This window comes from Tasmannia lanceolata, unplaced genomic scaffold, assembly GCF_043159265.1.
Source record: "Tasmannia lanceolata isolate RefF3 unplaced genomic scaffold, GAP_Taslan_0.1 ptg000008l, whole genome shotgun sequence".
NCBI lineage: Eukaryota > Viridiplantae > Streptophyta > Magnoliopsida > Canellales > Winteraceae > Tasmannia > Tasmannia lanceolata.
The window spans coordinates 18318761-18342124 of NW_027518685.1; the positions used below are offsets into that span (position 1 = coordinate 18318761).

At 40.0% G+C, this 23364-nt stretch overlaps 3 protein-coding genes and 1 pseudogene across 3 annotated transcripts; 1 reads left to right on the forward strand and 3 right to left on the reverse strand.

Moving 5' to 3' along the window:
- Window positions 1-6370: 6370 nt before the first annotated feature.
- Window positions 6371-7358, reverse strand: LOC143883340 (putative germin-like protein 2-1). Its single transcript, XM_077386699.1, has 2 exons — window positions 7180-7358; window positions 6371-7065 (listed from the first exon to the last, which is right to left on the reverse strand). The coding sequence occupies exons 1-2, from the start codon at window positions 7292-7294 to the stop codon at window positions 6530-6532; spliced, it is 651 nt and encodes a 216-aa protein (XP_077242814.1). The 5' UTR covers window positions 7295-7358; the 3' UTR covers window positions 6371-6529.
- Window positions 7359-10175: 2817 nt separating this feature from the next.
- LOC143883341 (putative germin-like protein 2-1) lies at window positions 10176-11163 on the reverse strand. Its single transcript, XM_077386700.1, has 2 exons — window positions 10985-11163; window positions 10176-10870 (listed from the first exon to the last, which is right to left on the reverse strand). The coding sequence occupies exons 1-2, from the start codon at window positions 11097-11099 to the stop codon at window positions 10335-10337; spliced, it is 651 nt and encodes a 216-aa protein (XP_077242815.1). The 5' UTR covers window positions 11100-11163; the 3' UTR covers window positions 10176-10334.
- Window positions 11164-15419: 4256 nt separating this feature from the next.
- Window positions 15420-16177, reverse strand: LOC143883343 (putative germin-like protein 2-1). Its single transcript, XM_077386701.1, has 2 exons — window positions 16060-16177; window positions 15420-15955 (listed from the first exon to the last, which is right to left on the reverse strand). Exons 1-2 carry the CDS (start codon window positions 16175-16177, stop codon window positions 15420-15422), a joined length of 654 nt encoding a protein of 217 aa, XP_077242816.1.
- Window positions 16178-18840: 2663 nt separating this feature from the next.
- LOC143882783 (germin-like protein 8-2) lies at window positions 18841-19591 on the forward strand (annotated as a pseudogene).
- The last annotated feature ends 3773 nt before the right edge of the window (window positions 19592-23364 follow it).

The following is a 23364-nucleotide window of genomic DNA, read 5'->3' on the forward strand; positions in this document are numbered from 1 at the left end:
TTTAGATTTCTTTCCATGCGTACATCTTCCATACATATCAAAGAGCATATGAGAGATGTAATGTTACTGCCATTAGAAGGAAGCAACAATATGTAATAGTTTAAATCTGTATTTGTATATTTTCCTTTCAATTACATTACTTCAACATACCTTGAATCACCAACATGTTGAACCTTCGGGTATTGCGAATATGGTTTAAGTATAATTAAACCCAGAAGAACCCAAATGGGCAAATTCATGATACACACAAGGCTTCTTCCCTAAAGAGCCTAAACTTACAATTTGATTCTTACACAAGATACTCACTTCTGTACATCTTAAAGTTTTTCCACAAGGTTTGGGCTGATTTCCATAGAAGATACCACGCTATGGTTAGCACGAGCGCAATAACTCGACCTCCGACAAGTCCAAAAAGTACAACCAGAAAGAAAACAAGATGTTTCCAATTGCCCATTTTTACACTACATATATTTTCACTAAGAATATCTGCCTCCTGGAGTTCAATATGCGATACATCATCACAATTACAAATCTTTTCATCATCATCATCATCTTCTCTTCCACCTAGTTTCTCTTCTATTCCGCAATCGGATACTTCTTCTCTGCTCGAATCCAACTTAAACTCCTTACTAATTTTCCCACCCTTTCCACTATGAAACTTCTTCGGAACAAAAGTCTTCAGCAACTTGGCCTTGAAATTGCCATTAAACACCTTCCGAATTTTAACCTCATCAACTTTGACAATATCCCTTCTACTCACTCTTCTCTTCCAACTCAATGCCTCAAATTCCCATCTCATTCCAGACTCAAACGGATCCGAATCAGATTCAATTGCTCGTTTTTCTTCCATTTCTTTCCCCACATCAACATCCCCCCTGTTAGAATCCAATGCACCATTCAAGCTCCTTCTTGAATCTTCACAGGGTTCCAATACAAAAAGCACACACTTTCCTACAAATTCAAGGAAGAAAAGCGCAAATGCCCACAATGTGAGGCCTAATGCAATCTTTTTCGTTCCAAACATTATAACCAAAACGAAAAACACCTTAAAGATTATGGCACAACATCTGGGAGAAATTTTGTCATTTTTGGGAATTGAAGGGCTGAAATCACTGCTGATTTCAGTCGAAAAACTCTCTTCAGAAAACGACGGAAATATCTTGGGATTTTCTTTGGAAACACCAGAATTGGAAGAAGTAAGAGAATGAGAGGGTTTGAGATTCTTTTTGGACTGTTTTGCAATCTCGGTTTTGGACTATTAGATCGGCTAGGGAAATAGGAAAACCGGTCTGGATTGGCAAAGATCGGCCTCGTTTGGATCGGAGATCCGATACGAAACGCGAAATTCGGCCGATCTTTGCCTTCTTCCATAGAAGAGGCATGATCTTGCTTGTAAAGATCCGAATATCATAGAAAATTCGCCGAAAAAATTGCAAAATTTTCCGACAGGAATATGGGTGGAGCTTGAAACCCTAGAAATTGGGGGAAAAACCCTAGAAATGAAAAATGTTTTTTTCCCCTTGTTTACAGGAGGGTTTGGGATTTTTATTTATAGCGGGCATTTTGTAACTGAAACAGTAAATTATGGTTTGGATGATGTAGAAAATGACTATACTGCCCTTGCCTTTTCAGTAAAAAACTGTTTTTGAACCGGCAATGCCTTTTCAGTAAACAGTTTTTCCTAGGGCTGCAACTCGAGCCGGGTTTTACCCGACCCGCATCGACCCGACCCGAAAATAGCCTGGGTCGGGTTCAGGTTTCATGGGTTTCGGGTCGAGCCGGGTTCAGCATTCAAAAACCCGCATGAATCTCGGGTCGAGCCGGGTTTGAGGCCCGACCCGACCCGAGTTACATAAGTTATAGTATGTACATTTTTTTCTATTGTTAGTTAAAAGTTAAAGGGATAATTACATTTACACGCCCTCTAGTTTCTGACACATCCACTTCCACCCCTATAGTTTAAAACGTGACAAATACACCCTTGTAGTTTCAATTTGTTTAAGGTAGGCCCCCTCAGCTGAAGGTTCGTCCATAGATTGAAGGGTTAGGATGATCCGATGGAGCTGATTTTTTGGGCACACCCTATCTATGTCAGGACCCATCAAATGAACGCTTTGGATCATCCAAACAATGTGGGCCCACATTATTTGGATGATTTTTTGGTAGTGTTTGGATTCGGGTAGGGGCCCACATTATTTGGATGATCCAAAGCGTTCATTTGATGGGTCCTGACATAGATATGGTGTGCCCAAAAAATCAGCTCCATCGGATCATCCTAACCCTTCAATCTATGGGCGAACCTTCAGCTAAGGGGGCAAACCTTAAACAAATTGAAACTACAGGGGTGTATTTGTCACGTTTTAAACTATAGGGGTGGAGGTGGATGTGTTAGAAACTAGAGGGGGTGTAAATGTAATTATCCCAAAGTTAAAAGTGAAAACCCACGCACCCACTGTTACTGTATGTGAGTGTAATTTCTGCTTCTATGAGTTGGGTTGATTCAAGTGTTTGATTCAGCATTGTTTGATTGTAATTACAACATTGTTTGATTACAACATTGTTTGATTCAAGTGTGATGTGAGTGTAATTACATCATTGTTTGATTCAAGTGTAATGTGAGTGTAATTTCTGCTTCTATGAGTTGAGTTGCCTTGCCAAACAAGAATTTTCCTTAAAAATTTGCGTCAACGTGAAAAAACCCGACCCGACCCGACCCGAGATATTTCTCGGGTAGGGTTGGGTTCTCCAAAACCCGACCCGCTCGACCCGAGTTGCAGCCCTAGTTTTTCCGGTTCAAAATTTTTCTAAACAGTGACCGAACTGATCCATTCGGTTTATGAATAACGGAAACTGCGACCGAACCAATGGCACTAAAAACCGAACCGAACCGAACCGAAATGCGGTTTATCGGTTTAGACGGTTAAATGTGCAGCCCTACTCCTTTGTTTGCTTTTACCTAAAATTAACAATATTTCCAAGTTCCAACCTCAAAATGGGATGGAAATGCAACGATGAAGGATGGAAATGTCATTTCCCTATCATGGATTTCTCAAATGGGGTAGACTGGAAATGACCTAATAAACACTAAGCCTAGGGTTAGGGTTAGGGTTATTAGATTTGGTGGTGGGTTCGAGTCTCACAAAAATGATGTTTTGGCGTATACTTCAGCCACCCTTTTTGACTAACTTTGAGATAGGACCTTGACGCACATGTTTCATATTTGTCTCATTCATATGGATGAATCGAATGGTCCTCGAGGTTACTTAAAACATTATCACTATGAAGTTTGTTCGGTGATCTAGAGCTAGGTTACTTAAAATCTTATCAACATAATGTTTCCTATAAATATTAAATAAATTATATTTCAAAATTTCTTTTATAGCTATAATATATTTTGTACATGTAAATTTCTCTATAGATATTAAATATCATAGGACGTAAAATTCTTTATATCTATTAAATACCTTAATTAAAATTTTGAGCTCTTGTTACCGGCATCACACACATGTTCTACTTTTCATACATAATCGTAAAACTTGTGTAACTCATTTCCATAATATAAAATCTTCTAAATATATATTTTACATAATCGATAATATAAAATCTTATAAGATTAAGTTTCTATTAATTATTAAATATCTTATCAATATAGATTTCTTTATCGCTATTAAACATCTCGTAATGTAACTGGAAGTGGATGAATCAACCTGGAGAAAGAAATATGTGGAAATGGTCGAGTTTCTGAAATGACCGACTCAGCCATTGTGCTCATTTTCAAAAATCCTTATGAAATTCTTGAAGATATCTGTGATGAAACAGATAGTAGTGAAATTATACCCAATGTTGCTTGTTGTGAGTCGGAACACGAAGTGGATGAAAAAGATCACCCCCAACAAAAGAAAATAGAGCTCTTCCATTGAAGAAAAATTGGATCCCCGGAGTTTCAGAAGTTGAAGAAGAGTCAGAGAGCAAGAAAGTTTAGCCAGAAGATGAAGAGACCTTTCAATAGGGTCTTAATTTGGCGACTGGCTCTAGAGATGCATGTGTATTCTCTCTTCTTTTGCTTGTTTTGAGCTTTTTTTTTTAAGGACAACATGTCCTTGGTTGTTCTGCCCTTTCCTTAGGCCTTGTCTTAAGGATGGGGGAGTGTCCTTGTTTCTTTTATTGTATCATCTTTCTTTAATTAATATTCTGGTAGGGGTCTGCCTAACGCTTATTGATAAAAAAAAATAAAAAAAAATCTTGTAATGTAACTTTCCTTATAACTACTAATTAATATCTCAACACTTTTAAGGTCAGACTCTATTTTTACTTCATAAATAAAATCACATATATTTTACATTAAAAGCATTGGCGCTATGCACATCTCTTTGCCTTAGTGACGCGAAACCACATCTGTCAAACACACACACACACACAAATGATCTAGTTTGAAAAAACTACTTGAGCCACTGTTGCTGTACGTTAGAGGGCATTGTGATTATATTGTAAAAACTACTTGAGCCACATCTGTCAAACACCCCCAATTGCTGTACGTTAGAGGGCATCTGGCCAATAAACAGGGAGCTTCGAACCTTTTTGTGTTTTGATAGGTAAGTGGCCTTGAACTCACCATCTAATAGTTGCAACTCAACGCACTTTGTGGTGAGACCTACAAGCCTTGATTGCGAGCAACCAAAACTTTCACAAATGGAATAGAAGGGTTGCATCCCTTGTGAATTCACATCCATAACTCCAAAATTGGGCCCCTTTGTCATCTAATTGGTGGACCATTTAGGGGTTGGGATTGTATCTCAATGGTCGATTTTTTGTATCTCAACCTTGAGGTCGTATGTTTGATCCTAGCTTATCTACCAAAAAAAAAAAAACACACACACACACACTTTGCGAACCATATCAATTAGAAAGTTGTATTATTCGCATTCATAAGTTGATGGTCTACCAACAAGCAGGGAATTGGATGTTATAGTAATAACGTCCTCTCCAACACGCTTTTGGAGTAATTGGTTGTTTCACATGGGTATCAGAGCGAGCAAAGGATAGCATGAGAAGCTTGTTCAATATTCAATGGGGGTCATGAAGATAAGATCTTGCCGTCTCTTCACAATAAAATTCGCACGTAGCTCTCTCCCACGTGTAGTTTTCCAGAAGCATGAAACAAAGATTTATTTTTGTCCCCTCCGTTTGACAGTTTGACCCTCCAAGAAAAAGGTAAGTGATATATTCGACCCCCTTGATTCTCTCGGCCAGCCCCTCTAGTGCATTATCAAGTCATGCACAGCTCCTCTTTTACCCTAAAAGGGGGTGGCTCTGTAAAGAATGAGGGACTGATATATCATTTCCCCAAAAAAAACAATAGTATCCATTGGGGTGCAAGTTTGGCCCTATGAGCCTTGACCCGCCCCGAGCCCGAACAGGGTCAGGGTTGGAAAATCTGACCCTGAGGGTGGGTTTGGGTACATTTTTTTTGGCCCTGATACTTCAACGCAACCATACAATTAGGGGTGGCAAAATTAGCCAAACCGAACCGGAACCGAGCCGAGACTGGACCGAAAATTCGGTTTGTGTGGTGTTAAACCAAACCGATTCAAATTTCGGTTTGGGATCAAACCGAACCCGAACCGAAACCGAATATTTCCAATGATTATGAGTAAGGGGTGGCAAAATTTGCGGAACCAAACCGAAACGGAACCGAAAATTTGGTTTTGGTTTGGTTTTACCAAACCGATTCAAATTTCGGTTTGGTTCGGTTTGGGGGTCGAACCGAACCGAAACTTGAATAGAAGATAAATAGAAAGTAAAGTAATCGCAACGGATAAAGAGCAAAGAACAGACAAACAAAACGGCAAAGGGACCGAGACTGCACCCCCTACTTTTTATAACAACACCACATTTCATTCACCGGTTTTATTCTTCTTCTTACAGGTGGTTCTCTTTCACTAACTTGCCGGTCATTAATATCAAGGAGGTCGTTCAAACCTCCTTGATATTAAATATTCAGATGTAATAGCCAACCAAAAAGAGGGACCACGTGTGCCTTGTAGACATAAATAGTGTTAAAAGTATAAAAGATCAAACAACGCCTTCTTCAATTAGCGGTAGTTGATTATAGTGTCGACATCTGCAGTTCTGTTGTGAGTTGTGAGTAAGTGAATAAATTTGCCCCGTTTTCTTCCACCAGCCACCCCAATTCCGAGGCAATTCGCCTATTTATGACTTCTCTTTTTACACTAACTTTGTATTTGGCTTAGCTTACCAACTTACTGGTTTATTTACTACCGTTTACTCTCCTACGATGTCGATGGTATAGATAAACCAAGGTGGACCCACAACTCACAAGTACAGTAGGATAGATTTGCAAACTTGCACATAAGAAAGAGTTTTCCTTAAATAAAAAAACAATATCTATTTAGTGTTGCTAAACCAATGGTATTAGCAGCTACATTAACAATAAAAAAATGTTGTTGACACCAATCATCAATATAGGGAGTTTTGCAACGGGGAAGTAGGGTTCTAGGGTGTTTTTCATTTAGAAAATGGTCTGGAGATGATCAACTACTTTCTTGTCCACTTGGAAGGCTTTGGCAAGAACATCATCGGAGATGGGTGGGTTGGATCCAAAGACCGCATTTGGGATGGTGATCACTCCAGCGTTCTGGCTGCTCAGACCGACAAGGGCAACGGCATTGCCATAACCAGCATTGCGTTGGAAGTGAACGAGACCCTTCGGGAATACAAACACGTCGCCCTTTTGAAGGACCTTGGTGATGAGTCGATTTTCGGGGCTGGAAGTTACAAATCCAACATAGAAGGTGCCCTCGAGGACGGTAAAGATCCCAGTAGCTCGTGGGCGAGTGTGGGGTGGATTGAGACCATAGGGTGCAAAATCTACGCGTTCCATGGAGATGCCAAGAGTATTGAGTCCTGGTATCTGCACCACATTGACTGGGGTAACCTTGAACCCAGGCGGGTTTGATATGTTGCCCGGTTTGTTGAGCCCGGTGAAGAAGAAATCGTCTGCTTGAGCGAGCTTTGGGTCTTTGCAGGCAAACCCATTTGCCAACACTGCCAAGAGATTTTGAATAAGAGATTTAGAAAGCTAGGTTCAATTAGCTCTATAAAAACAACACAAGTTTTAGAACATAACATGATAAAGTAAGACATGTTTGCAATTCATACCTTGGCTATTGGGCGCTGCGACACAAAAATCTTGCAATGGGCTTGGGTCAGAGGCGAAGGCAAGAGAGCAAGTGAAAGCCAGCATCCCTAAGAGGAGAATAGAACGAGTGGCCATCTTTGAACAACTTTTGTATAAAGTATCCAAAAGGCAGAAATGATCCCACAGTTCAATCAGTGGCTATGGAGGTTGTGGGCTTAAGGAAGAAGCCTAGCTGCTATATATAGAACATTTTTGGACGTCTTCCCTGTCTGATCTAATCTCATTGAAATGGCCCTCTTACTTGGACCGCTTCTTTTCTATTTTAAAACATACTCTTGGCCGGAAGAGTGTTAAGACATTTTCTTCACCGTGCTGGCAAGCAAGAAATCATTTTTTTATAGCATTTGTTTTACTAGTTCTTGATTTCACAAGCTTACTTATTCTAACAGGATATAATAAATTAATTCCTCAAATCATCGAAATAGTATTTTGTCCAGCAGTTTGACCAATGTTTTTAATCCAGCAGTTTGGCCAAACAAGATTTATTTATCTTTAGCTGAAATTAATATGTAACATGTATCCAAAAACAAAGTGTTAGAAATGTTATAAAGTTTTTGCCCTTTTAAAAAGATTAATTAAAAATTAAATCAAAGAACAAATTTCAACAAACACACGGAAGCTAAAAACACAAGTGCACATAAAGAATAGAAAAAGAAGGGATAAGAGTGCACCGGAGATTTTTTTTATAATAGTTCGGTCCAAATCTTGGATTGACATCGATCCACTCCACGAAAAACCCTTGGTGGCGATCACTAAAACCGATCTTAGCGGGTGAAGATCAAATCACTACAACCTGAGGTGGGTCCGTGCCTCAACACTTGCCAAAGAACCGATCGAGGTAGCTCCACATCTCAACATTTGCCAACCGAGGTGGCTTCAAGCCTCAACACTTGCCGACTGAGGCAGTTCTACGCCTCAACACTCTCCGATTACAATGAGATAAAAGAGAGATGAAAAACAGTGCCTTCTCATAAGACCAATACAATAATCATTCACAGAAATTTCTCAAATGATTTACAATTGAAGAACCTAAATCCAATCCTTCAAAGATCATTCAACGAGAGGCACAAGGGTAAAAACACTCTAAAATATGTTCAAAGAGAGTTTATGAGTGTCTATTAAGTGTTTAGAGGGGTTACACCCCTTTATATAGAGAGGAGACACCAAAACCAGCCATTTTTACGCTCTAACGGCTAATACTAAAGACCCTTTGTCGACTGGGACACTACACATTATGGCTTAGGCTCTGTTTCTTTCGACGTAAAATGGGCGTAAAAACAAATTATACAGTAGTGTAAAAATGGGTGTATAATTTGCTTTTACGCCCATTTTACGTCGAAAGAAACAGAGCCTAAATAAAAAATATAGAAGGTCTCTGGTGGTCGACAAGAAGATTGGCGGTCGATCGCCATCAGCTTATTGGGTTTTTCCAGTTTTGCACACTTATCTTTGAAAATCCATATCTCCCTCAATTCACATCTGATTTCGATGATTTTGCTTCCGTGCATAACGTCCGAGGCCATATAGCCATGCCGTGACATCTCCCACTTGGCCACATTGGCCGACTGATTTCCTTGTGTGCTTCCATCCGAGATATTTCTCCCAAACAAATTTCATTCACTTGATACTTCTAAGTCCAACCAAGCTCACATGCTTGATGAAATTTCCACATAAACTCCCTTTTTCCAAGGACCGATAATTGTTCCGCCTGGGATATTCTTTAAAACAATTTTTCATGACTTAGACACTTCCAAGTCTCATCAATCCTATATGCGTAATGAAATTTCTGCACGGACTCTTTTCATCAAAGGATCGGCAATCATATCACAGCTAGGGACACAACTTCCCTCCCGTTCCTATTTTTTCCACCATATATATCTCTAATATAGTGATATTTCACGCGTTTATGCTTTTACCTACAGCTATTCTCTCCACTGCATATAAGGCCTATTGCTTCCTGATTATCACAATACAATTCAATTAGTCCATCAGCCAGACCAGGGTCTCGACTTTCTATCAACCATATTTCATTTTAAAATAAACTATAACACTTAGATCATTGAGGGTATCCTATGAGTATGAACATACATTTCCATATCCCAGATCTAATTTGTTTCTTATTGTTCTGCCGGTATCTTTGGTCTTATTTTTTCATATCCATAGTTCAAAGGGGGTTGTACTACTATTAATTAGTATTCGAGCTAATATGTACATTGCTGCACTTCATGTCTCTCCCTAAAATACCTTGCGAAGACTCGGAACCAAACCGAAACGGAACCGAAAATTTGGTTTTGGTTTGGTTTTACCAAACCGATTCAAATTTCGGTTTGGTTCGGTTTGGGGGTCGAACCGAACCGAAACTTGAATAGAAGATAAATAGAAAGTAAAGTAATCGCAACGGATAAAGAGCAAAGAACAGACAAACAAAACGGCAAAGGGACCGAGACTGCACCCCCTACTTTTTATAACAACACCACATTTCATTCACCGGTTTTATTCTTCTTCTTACAGGTGGTTCTCTTTCACTAACTTGCCGGTCATTAATATCAAGGAGGTCGTTCAAACCTCCTTGATATTAAATATTCAGATGTAATAGCCAACCAAAAAGAGGGACCACGTGTGCCTTGTAGACATAAATAGTGTTAAAAGTATAAAAGATCAAACAACGCCTTCTTCAATTAGCGGTAGTTGATTATAGTGTCGACATCTGCAGTTCTGTTGTGAGTTGTGAGTAAGTGAATAAATTTGCCCCGTTTTCTTCCACCAGCCACCCCAATTCCGAGGCAATTCGCCTATTTATGACTTCTCTTTTTACACTAACTTTGTATTTGGCTTAGCTTACCAACTTACTGGTTTATTTACTACCGTTTACTCTCCTACGATGTCGATGGTATAGATAAACCAAGGTGGACCCACAACTCACAAGTACAGTAGGATAGATTTGCAAACTTGCACATAAGAAAGAGTTTTCCTTAAATAAAAAAACAATATCTATTTAGTGTTGCTAAACCAATGGTATTAGCAGCTACATTAACAATAAAAAAATGTTGTTGACACCAATCATCAATATAGGGAGTTTTGCAACGGGGAAGTAGGGTTCTAGGGTGTTTTTCATTTAGAAAATGGTCTGGAGATGATCAACTACTTTCTTGTCCACTTGGAAGGCTTTGGCAAGAACATCATCGGAGATGGGTGGGTTGGATCCAAAGACCGCATTTGGGATGGTGATCACTCCAGCGTTCTGGCTGCTCAGACCGACAAGGGCAACGGCATTGCCATAACCAGCATTGCGTTGGAAGTGAACGAGACCCTTCGGGAATACAAACACGTCGCCCTTTTGAAGGACCTTGGTGATGAGTCGATTTTCGGGGCTGGAAGTTACAAATCCAACATAGAAGGTGCCCTCGAGGACGGTAAAGATCCCAGTAGCTCGTGGGCGAGTGTGGGGTGGATTGAGACCATAGGGTGCAAAATCTACGCGTTCCATGGAGATGCCAAGAGTATTGAGTCCTGGTATCTGCACCACATTGACTGGGGTAACCTTGAACCCAGGCGGGTTTGATATGTTGCCCGGTTTGTTGAGCCCGGTGAAGAAGAAATCGTCTGCTTGAGCGAGCTTTGGGTCTTTGCAGGCAAACCCATTTGCCAACACTGCCAAGAGATTTTGAATAAGAGATTTAGAAAGCTAGGTTCAATTAGCTCTATAAAAACAACACAAGTTTTAGAACATAACATGATAAAGTAAGACATGTTTGCAATTCATACCTTGGCTATTGGGCGCTGCGACACAAAAATCTTGCAATGGGCTTGGGTCAGAGGCGAAGGCAAGAGAGCAAGTGAAAGCCAGCATCCCTAAGAGGAGAATAGAACGAGTGGCCATCTTTGAACAACTTTTGTATAAAGTATCCAAAAGGCAGAAATGATCCCACAGTTCAATCAGTGGCTATGGAGGTTGTGGGCTTAAGGAAGAAGCCTAGCTGCTATATATAGAACATTTTTGGACGTCTTCCCTGTCTGATCTAATCTCATTGAAATGGCCCTCTTACTTGGACCGCTTCTTTTCTATTTTAAAACATACTCTTGGCCGGAAGAGTGTTAAGACATTTTCTTCACCGTGCTGGCAAGCAAGAAATCATTTTTTTATAGCATTTGTTTTACTAGTTCTTGATTTCACAAGCTTACTTATTCTAACAGGATATAATAAATTAATTCCTCAAATCATCGAAATAGTATTTTGTCCAGCAGTTTGACCAATGTTTTTAATCCAGCAGTTTGGCCAAACAAGATTTATTTATCTTTAGCTGAAATTAATATGTAACATGTATCCAAAAACAAAGTGTTAGAAATGTTATAAAGTTTTTGCCCTTTTAAAAAGATTAATTAAAAATTAAATCAAAGAACAAATTTCAACAAACACACGGAAGCTAAAAACACAAGTGCACATAAAGAATAGAAAAAGAAGGGATAAGAGTGCACCGGAGATTTTTTTTATAATAGTTCGGTCCAAATCTTGGATTGACATCGATCCACTCCACGAAAAACCCTTGGTGGCGATCACTAAAACCGATCTTAGCGGGTGAAGATCAAATCACTACAACCTGAGGTGGGTCCGTGCCTCAACACTTGCCAAAGAACCGATCGAGGTAGCTCCACATCTCAACATTTGCCAACCGAGGTGGCTTCAAGCCTCAACACTTGCCGACTGAGGCAGTTCTACGCCTCAACACTCTCCGATTACAATGAGATAAAAGAGAGATGAAAAACAGTGCCTTCTCATAAGACCAATACAATAATCATTCACAGAAATTTCTCAAATGATTTACAATTGAAGAACCTAAATCCAATCCTTCAAAGATCATTCAACGAGAGGCACAAGGGTAAAAACACTCTAAAATATGTTCAAAGAGAGTTTATGAGTGTCTATTAAGTGTTTAGAGGGGTTACACCCCTTTATATAGAGAGGAGACACCAAAACCAGCCATTTTTACGCTCTAACGGCTAATACTAAAGACCCTTTGTCGACTGGGACACTACACATTATGGCTTAGGCTCTGTTTCTTTCGACGTAAAATGGGCGTAAAAACAAATTATACAGTAGTGTAAAAATGGGTGTATAATTTGCTTTTACGCCCATTTTACGTCGAAAGAAACAGAGCCTAAATAAAAAATATAGAAGGTCTCTGGTGGTCGACAAGAAGATTGGCGGTCGATCGCCATCAGCTTATTGGGTTTTTCCAGTTTTGCACACTTATCTTTGAAAATCCATATCTCCCTCAATTCACATCTGATTTCGATGATTTTGCTTCCGTGCATAACGTCCGAGGCCATATAGCCATGCCGTGACATCTCCCACTTGGCCACATTGGCCGACTGATTTCCTTGTGTGCTTCCATCCGAGATATTTCTCCCAAACAAATTTCATTCACTTGATACTTCTAAGTCCAACCAAGCTCACATGCTTGATGAAATTTCCACATAAACTCCCTTTTTCCAAGGACCGATAATTGTTCCGCCTGGGATATTCTTTAAAACAATTTTTCATGACTTAGACACTTCCAAGTCTCATCAATCCTATATGCGTAATGAAATTTCTGCACGGACTCTTTTCATCAAAGGATCGGCAATCATATCACAGCTAGGGACACAACTTCCCTCCCGTTCCTATTTTTTCCACCATATATATCTCTAATATAGTGATATTTCACGCGTTTATGCTTTTACCTACAGCTATTCTCTCCACTGCATATAAGGCCTATTGCTTCCTGATTATCACAATACAATTCAATTAGTCCATCAGCCAGACCAGGGTCTCGACTTTCTATCAACCATATTTCATTTTAAAATAAACTATAACACTTAGATCATTGAGGGTATCCTATGAGTATGAACATACATTTCCATATCCCAGATCTAATTTGTTTCTTATTGTTCTGCCGGTATCTTTGGTCTTATTTTTTCATATCCATAGTTCAAAGGGGGTTGTACTACTATTAATTAGTATTCGAGCTAATATGTACATTGCTGCACTTCATGTCTCTCCCTAAAATACCTTGCGAAGACTCGAGTGCGATAATGTGTAGCTTATCATGTTCTAGGACAAAAATGTCGTCCATAAAAAATAGATCTTATCCATTATGAAAAATGAACTTTCAAGCGTTCCTGCAGCAATGCTAGAACTGAAAGAAGATTTTGCATCATCTTTGATGCAAATAATGCCAATAACACGTCACTAAGCACAAGATCACTCTGCCCCGCTCATTATCGGAGGTATTATTTCTAGTGTAGATCTTCTGCTCTATTAGTGGGAACTAGTCCATCTTGACAAGCCTTTTTCTGGTAATGGCTATATATTTGGTGGCTTTATTCCTCCAATATTCCTTTGAACTCACTTGGCTATATATTTTTTAAAGTGATCATCAATTGATTTACTATTACGATCTTGTCATTCTGAAATTTTAATCATTTTTAAAACTTTGGCAAAACTATGACTAGGGCTGGCAACGAGGCGGGTCGGGGCCGGATGTTGGGGTCCCCTACTCCTTTCCCTCTGCGGGGAATTTTCCCCCTCCCCACTACGGGGATGGTAGGGAATCCCCCTCCCCTCCCCACGGGGAATATCTAATCCCCATCCCTCCCCTTCCCCGCCCCGCATCCTTCGGGGACAATCACTTTACTCTCACTTTACTTTGTTAAATGTTAGGTTTAAAACTAAAGATTTGCTAGGGACAATCACTTCAGGCATGTTGCGGCTTCGCTGTTGCATGTGAGAGTCGCCACACAACCCACATAGGCTAAGATTTTGTCTTATTCATTTTATTAACATGGGGACAAAGGTGGTTGCTCTCAGATTCATTTAATTGATCAATAGTCCCTAGCAGATCCCTAATTCCCAATCCCACTTGCCAAAAAGTACTGTACGTGCCACATCATAGGAAGATCCAAACCGTCCATTTGATGGGCACACCATACTACCATAGGCATAGGATGATCCAAACCTTCCACTTGATGGGCACATTGTAGGATAATCCAAACTGTCCATTTGATGGGCCACAACGTAAATAGGTTGTGGCCCAAAAATCATTTCCATAGGATAATCCCAACCCTCTGATCTATAGAGGAATTGCATATTATGGTACCTTCTATAGATCGGAGGGTTGCAATCATCCTATGGAAATGATTTTTGGGCCGCAATCTATTTACGTTGTGGCCCATCAAATGGACGGTTTGGATGATCTATGGTGTGGCCTGTAAAGTACTTTTAAATTGTAGCCTATCAAATGGACGGTTTGGATCATCCTATGGTGTAGCCCATACACTACTTTTTGAAAAATAATGGACTATACGAGCGCACACCATATAAAATCTCATCACTCATCGGAGAGATGTTACCTTTATTTGGGGGAGGGAGATTTTCAAAGAATTTAATGTTGCCTTACAGTGATGGTTCGATGGAGAGATTTTAGGGATTTCTAAGGGTAATATACTAATATAATGAGGGACAATGCCCAATGGATTATGGGTAAAAGAAAATATAAAAAGCTATTTCAGGGACAAAACTGTACTAATGAAAATTATGAAAATTTTGGGGGAATCTTGTAGATATGTTTTGATCCAAGGGGTTTCTAGTAGTTTTCCTTAAAAAAAAAACACTTAAAAAAATACAAGAAAAAAATGGCATTAATGCGGGGCGGGGCGGGGCCAACTCCATCCCCTTCTCCGCACCGGGGAATTTTTTAAATCCCCTTCCCCTTCCCCACTCAAATCGGGGAATCCGGGGCGGGGCGGGGTGGATCCCCGCTTTTCCGGGTGAAATTGCCAGCCCTAACTATGACACATTCAACTTAATTACATAACTGTATTTCATTAGTATTCAAAATCCGCGACATTAACAAACATACTAACTTGTATTTGGCTTTTACTGGTTTATTTACTACTGCTTTCTCTCCTAAGATGTCGATGCTCTAGATAAACCAAGGTGGACCCACAAGTATGGTAGGATAGGTTTGCAGATTTGCACATATGAAAGAGCTATCATTAAATAAAAAACAATATCTGTTTAGTTGCTAAACCAATGGTATTAGAAACTATATGCATAATGCATTTATTTCAAGTACTTTTAACAATGAAAAATAGTTGTAGACAATAATCAACAGTAAAGGGAATTTTGCAATGAGAAAGTAGTGTTCTAGCTGCTGCTCATTCAGAACACGGATTGCAGATAATCGACTACTTTCTTGTCAACTTGGAAGGCTTTGGCAAGAACATCATCGGAGATGGGTGGGTTGGACCCGAAGACTGCGTTTTCGATGGTGATCACTCCAGGGTTTTGGCTGCTGAGAGCGGCAATGGCAATAGCATTGCCATAACCAGCATTGCGTTGGAAGTGAATGAGACCCTCCGGGAATACAAACACGTCGCCCTTTTGAAGGACCTTGATGATGAGACGATTGTCAGGGTTGGAAGTTACAAATCCAACATAGAGGGTGCCCTCAAGGACGGTCAAAATCTCGGTCGCTCGCGGATGAGTGTGGGGAGGATTGAGACCATAGGGTGCAAAGTCTATACGAGCCATAGAGATGCCGAGAGTATTGAGTCCTGGTATCTGCACCACATTGACTGGGGTAACCTTGGACCCAAGTTGGTTTGATGTGTTCCCAGGTTTGTCCAGCCCGGTGAAGAAGAAATCGTCTGCTTGAGCGAACTTTGGGTCTTTGCAGACAAACCCATTTACCAACACTGCCAAGATATGGAATAAGAGATTTAGAAACACATGTTCAAACTCTATAGAAACAACATAATTAGAAGAACATATTAAATTAAGACATGTTTCTCAATCATACCGAATTGGCTATTAGGCACTGCCACACAAAAATCTTGCAATGGACTTGGGTCAGAGGCGAAGGCAAGAGAGCAAGTGAGAGCCAGCATCCCTAAAAGGAAATAAGAGCGAGTGGCCATCTTTGAACAACTCTTGTACAAAGTATGTATGCAAAAGGAAGAAATGATACAATAAATGGCGGAGGAAGAGGACTCACAGTTTTGTGTGGGTTTCAAGAACCAGCTTTGCTACTATATATATAGAGAGATTTTTGAAACTCTTAAACATGTCTAAAGTCATCTCATTGAAATGGCTTTCTTACTTCGGACGGCTTCTTTTCATTTTTAGGACTTGTTCTTGGCCTGCAGGAGTGTAGACGTTTTCTTCACCATGTTAGCAAGAAATTATTTGTTTACTTATTCTAAGCACAATAGAATGATATTTAAAAATTTATATAGGCAGTAAGTTCCGGGAACCTCCCCAGAATGTTGGCTCTTCCCTATCTCCACAGTGCACATGGTTTATGTAAGTCATAATATTTATGGCTTATTTTAATGTAATTTTTTTACTTTTATATTTCTTTTGAGGGGAATGTAAACTGAAGGGCACCCCTGCAAAAGCTTAGCCACAAGGGTGCCCTATTGGATCCACGTCACCAAACCTTATTTATAATTACACTGAAAATACAAAATTAAAGGAAATGATAAAAAGGTTGGGTGGAATAGAACCAATGGGGATCCCTTACTGCTTGGTTTTTGTAAGCACCCTTTGGTTTAGCATTCCACTTCTTTAGATTACCAAAATAAAACCCTGTATTTGATTTTCCCTCTTTTCCAGTGGATATTTTCACCTTTACTGACAGTCTGACCGATGAATTGAATTGTCAGTATCTTTTAAATGATGAGACTCTTGCCTATGACCCATTTAGGGTGGACCCAATCTTGACCGATTATGTTTACTCGAACCCTATATATATATATATATATATATATATATATATATATATATATATATATATATATATATATATATATATATATATACTTTTTAGATTTGGGTAAGCCATAAATCTACTACTATATAGCGAGAGAAAAAAAGAATTTTTCTTTTTTTTTCCTGTGAGATTTACACATCAGCATTACTGTTTTGCCATTAACCCCTTTGCTGATATCTAACATTTATCTCTATTTGAGGGTAAAATCGTAATCTACATATGAAAAGTACCGACCCGGGTGCCTGTCTATGACAATTATAAAAAAAAACTACCAAGAAGAGGTAAAGACATATGACAATGACGAAAGAACTACTTTATATTACTCATGCAGGACACTTGCAAAATATTGACGGATTTATTGACGGATTCTGAGCACCTGAAGAGGAACAACAATTATGAAAACCTCTATCGATTGGAGGGCTAGGATCAACCTATGGAGATGATTTTACCGGCACAACTGACTGATGTTGTGTTCCATCACATTGACGATTTGGATCAACCTATAACCCGTTATAGATCGGAGGGTTCGGATCAACCTATGAAAATTATTTTTGGGGCACAACTTATGTAGGTAGTGGCCCTTCTAATGGACGGTTTGGATCATCCTATGGTACGGGCTATACCGTACATTTTAAGAAAGTGAGGAGTGCGATCACCAAAATACGGTGAGTAGTGCCATTATAAAATATGGTAGTGAGGACATTAGCAGTATATATAATTTGAAACCATCGCTGTTACTTGGATGATCCCACGCGGGTTGGGTTCAGCCCGAATTTGGGTTGGGTCGGGTTAGGCTTTTTCGCAAATCGGGTTGGGTTGGGTTGGGAAAAATCAACCCGAATTGAAAATCGGGTCGGGTCGGGTTGGCTGTCGGGCAACCCGACCCAACCCGAAACTTGAATTTGGGTTCCATCTGAAGAAGTTCTATATGTGTTTTTCTTTTACAATATTGAAATAGTCTCCATAGTCCACAATGGAAGGTTTGGATAATCCTATGGTACGGGCCATACCGTACTTTAATAAAGTGAGGAGTGTGATCATCAAAATATAGTAGTGCGGATAACATTTCCCTTTGTTAATTGTTAGTCCCTGTTTGGTTTGGATTTTGAGAACCGATTGTGAGTTAAAAACTGATTATTGGTGACTCACTATTGGTTCTCAAAATCCAAAACAACCCGGCTTGAGTTGAGGTGGTCAACAATGGGTACCATATCAAATCGGGTCTACCCGACCCAACCCAACCCAACCCGAATTGGAAATCAGGTTGGGTTGGGTTGAGGGAATTGCAAATCGGGTAGGGTCGTGTTGAACCCAGTCGGGTTGGAAATCGGGAACTACTTTTCCTTATTCACTATGTGTGGGTCAAATTACAGAAAGTTTGATATTACGAAAGCGGGACATGTGTAAAAATATTGATGAATTCTGGGCCCCTTAAGAGGAACAACAATTATGGAAACCTCTATAGATTGGAGGGCTAGGATCAGCCTATGGAAATTATTTTACGGGCACAACCTATTTATGTTGTGTTCCATCACATGGACGGTTTAGATCAACCTATGATGTGGTATGTACAATTCTTTATCGGCCCGTGCATCGCACGGGTTTTTTTTACTAGTATATAATATGAGGAGATTCGGGCGGGGCAATTAATTTAATCTATCCTTGCTAGATTAATAAGCAACCTTGCGGGAACAAGTAAACAAATGATTTCTTGCCAGCTTTGTAAAGAAAATGTCTAACCCCTCTGCAGGCCTAGGATAAGTATTAAAATAGAAAAGAAGCGGTCAGAGAGAGCCACATTTCAATGACATGAAATCAGGCATAGGGATGTTGGCTCTCACTTGCTCCTTGCCTTGGCCTCTGACCCTAGTCCATTGCAAGATTTTTGTGTCACAGCGCCCAATAGCCAAGGTATGAATTGGAAACATGTCTTTCCTTTTATGTTATGTTCTATAACTTATGTTGATTTTATAGAGCTAATTGAACCTGGGTTTCTAAATCTATTATTCAAAATATCTTGGCAGTGTTGGTAAATGGGTTAGCCTGCAAAGACCCGAAGCTCGCTCAAGCAGACGATTTCTTCTTCCCTAGACTCGACAAACCAGGCAACACATCAAACCCACTAGGCTCCAAGGTTACCCCAGTCAATGTTGTTCAGATACCAGGACTCAATACTCTCGGCATCTCCATGGCTCGCATAGACTTTGCACCCTATGGTCTCAATCCTCCCCACACTCACCCGAGAGCCACCGAGATTTTGACCGTCCTTGAGGGCACCCTTTACGTTGGATTTGTAACTTCCAATCCCGACAATCGTCTCATCACCAAGGTACTTCAAAAGGGCGACATGTTTGTCTTCCCAGTCGGGCTCATTCACTTCCAACGTAATGCTGGTTATGGCAATGCCGTTGCCATTGCCGCTCTGAGCAGCCAGAACCCTGGTGTGATCACCATTGCAAACGCGGTCTTCGGATCCAACCCACCCATCTCCGATGATGTTCTTGCCAAAGCCTTCCAAGTGGACAAGAAAGTAGTTGATTATCTGCAATCCGTGTTTTGAATGAGCAGCTGCTAGAACCCTACTCCCTCACTGCAAACGCCCTTTACTGACGATTGATGTCTACATCCATTTTTCATTGTTAAATGTATTTGAAAGTATTTGAAATAAATGCACTATGCATTTAGTTGCTCATACCATTGGTTTAGACACTAAATAGATATTGTTTGTGTGGTTGCTTTCTCTTTAATGATGGTTGTTTCGGTTTGACCCACTGCTTTCCAAATCGGCAACATAGTGGTCGGAACCTCTCAGTTATGCAATTTCCACGGTGTTGGGAAAGTTGCCTTATTTTCCATGCCTAGAGCCAAAAATAGCAAGTGTCTTTTTGTTGTGGTTTTCTAAAAACCTATATAAAGGCCACTTCTCTTAGACGAGAAAGTGGTGGAGGCGACAGAGGCTTGGGGTGTGTCGGCTACCCCAAGGGGAGAGAAAAAAGAGAGAGAAAGAAAAGGGAAGAGAGAGAGAGAGAAAGAAAAAGAGCGAAAGGGTTTCTTCTTGGGACACCTTCTTGGGTTTTCTCTTGGGAATTTTCTCGGGTTATCTCTTGTGAACAGTCTCATGTTGAGAAGCAAGGAAAAGGTTGCGGGTTTTGTCTTTAATCCATTGTAATTCCTGTATATTGTTTTTCTCATAGTGAAAGATCGTGTTTCTTTCTCATAGACGTAGGCTTGGCCGAACCACGTAAAATCTTGGTGTTCATCTTGTGGCTTGTTTGTGTATTTTACTTTTTCATTAATTTGTGTACGATCGGATTAGATTTGCCAGGTGGATTTTCTCCACACACATCATAGTATTAAATACACAAATAATTTTTGTTTAAGTATAAACGATTAAATAACACAGCTCTAATAGCTTAAGCGTTTGAAGTAATTGGTTGTTTCACGTGGTATTAGAACAATTGCCTCATCGTTGGTCCTGGGTTCAAAACTCCATAATCCCCTGATATTAAAAATCCACATGTTAGTCCAACCCAAAAGAGATGTCACATGTGCCACGTGTTCCTAGTTGAAATACTCCAAACTCTCCCAAATGAAAATTCGTCTTGGGGAGGGGTATTTCTGTCCCAAAAATTAAAGGAAACCCAAATTAGAGAAATTTAAATTAAAGAAGGTTTCCTAGTTGAACTCAATTAGGGTTTCATATTCTAAACTGATTAGGACTTTTTATAAAAGGCTATTAAAACTCTCATTAAGCCATAATCCCGCAGAAAATTCACCCTAGAGAGAAAACGTGTGGAGGCTCCAAGAGATTGTGAAGAGGAAAATCGTTTCCTTAGGTATGTATTGAGTTTCAAGTTGAATTTCTTGTTTTAAGCAGGGAGATCCACTATGGATCTATGATTTATGAAATGAAGTTGGGAGAAATCAAGATCTACCCTAGAGTTGTGGATTGTTGAGCTGAGAAAACCCATGCAACAAGTTCTTTTTATTCTTCTAAGTATGGATGGGAATTCGGAAGAGGAAAACCACAAACTTGGGATAAATCTTGATAATCTCTCATTGTTAGGATTAAAGAATTTGATTTCAGAAGGGAGAGATCCGTTGGATCAATTTTGGGGTATTTAGATCAACAAAATCGTTCTTTTCCCAAAAGACTCCAAAAACTTCTTCTTGTTCGAAGGACTCAAATCATGAAAAGTTCTAAAGGATAAGTTAATAGAATGTTTCATGTATTTTGGCTGGAAAATTAAAGAATGTTTTTGGGCGAGATTTTGGTTAAAAAACCAAACCAACCCGCACCTTAGTATTATCTGGAAAGGATGCCGGATAGACGACCAAGGACTGTTCAGTCGACTTTGAGAGTTGACCGAGCATGGGTCTGTCGACCGACCCGTATTGTTCGCCTCCATTGTTGAATAAAGGAAGAAGGAAGAGATTGCCACCCGTGGACGTAGGCGTGACCGACCCACATATATGACGGTGTGTTTGTTGTTGTTTCTCTTTTCTCCCTACTTCTTTTCTTCTTGCTTGTCAATTTACTTTATTATTTTTACACTGCTAACCTCTCAACTGCCCCTATTTTCTTAACCGGGATGTCACATGATATATAGCAAGGGATTACTCACAAGGGCCAAGCAAGAGAATAAAGGCGAAGGAAGGTGAAGAAAGGGAGTAGCGGGCAGAAAGACAGCCTCCGAGAGACGGCCGGCACCTACACCCACAGGCAACCTCCGTCACGAGAGGCAGTTCCATAGACCACTTATACTCTTTTCTCCTAATGACCGATGCTATAAGTTTGCAAGCATTCCCGATCCTGTGTAATTCCCCGCTTTGAGTAGAGACTAACGTGACTTGGGCGGGATTGGTGCCTAACACCTTCCAATTCTGTATCCATAAGGAAAGCAAGACAATGTTGATAAAGAGACATTAAGGGTCCTAGGCCCTATCCTAAATGGCGACTCTAACTGATTTTCGTAAGGGATCCGGCTCGTCCGATTCCCTGGGAAAATCCACCTCGCAGCCTTGCTAGCCATAGTTCAGAGGGTTCAAGCTGTTAAGGACTCGTAGGGAGGTAAAATGGATATTATATCCCAACAGGCGTGGCTATAACTTTTAGTATTTGTCATGTGTATTTTATTAAATATCTATTTTATGTTACGCATTCAAAATAAAATCCACCAAAATTATCTAATTTATCAGTTGATGTAAGTCAATGCCAACCGATAATCTTAATATCGAATAAAAGATAATTCTCGTTGTTGAATATGGATAATCAAAAGCCACATCCACATCAATGACAAAAAGGTAAATAATATATAGGGAAATGATATCACCACTAACATATTTTATTGATCACACTCCTCACTTTATCAAAAAGTACGGCATGGCCAGCACCATTGGATGATCCAAATCGTCCATTCGATGGACCACAGCCTAAATTGGTTGTGCCCAAAAATCATTTCCATAGGTTGATCCTAACCCTCCGATCTATAGAGGGTTAGATCAACCCTCTAATATTCAGTCCCCTCTATAGATCGGAGGGTTAGGATCAACCTATGGAAATGATTTTTGGGGCAGTGGCCCATATGATGGACGATTTGGATCATCCAATATATGGTGCTGGCCATACCCTACTTTTTAATAAAGTGAGAAGTGACATCATCAAAATATGGAGCCGTGGATATCATTTCCCAATATATAATAGGGAAGTGACATATTCACCCCCTTTTTTACTTGGAACAGCCCCTTCTAGTGTATTTTGATGGAGCCGTGGATATCATTTCCCAATATATAATAGGGAAGTGACATATTCACCCCCTTTTTTACTTGGGACAGCCCCTTCTAGTGTATTTATTCTACTCTTAGTATGTTAGAGGTGACTGTCCCAAGTAAAAAATGGGCGAATATATCATTTTCCTATATAATATCAGTAGATAAATGACATATTCTTCCCTTCTCTTCCCCAGGCCACCCCTTCAGTCTATCATTTCCCCATTACCATTGCATTTGGGTCATTTATATTGGGGTTCTAAGTTAGGGCGATTATATGGATTGGTTCAATCAATCAAAGGCAGGGCCTCTATGTAATAGTATGCATGCTTCATTGTAATACAATGAGGTCTTTCCCTATCAAAGCATTGGTATATGATCAACGGAAGCGAACTTCCCTTTTGGGTCGTTGTCTCCTGGGAATTATAGGGGAGAGAGAGAGAGAGAGAGAGAGAGAGAGAGAGAGAGAGAGAGACCCCTTTGTTTAGATTTGTATCGGCTTTTGATCTCTGGGAGGGTTTGCGGATAGTGCATGTGCAATGATAGGGAGAGAAGATCCATGAT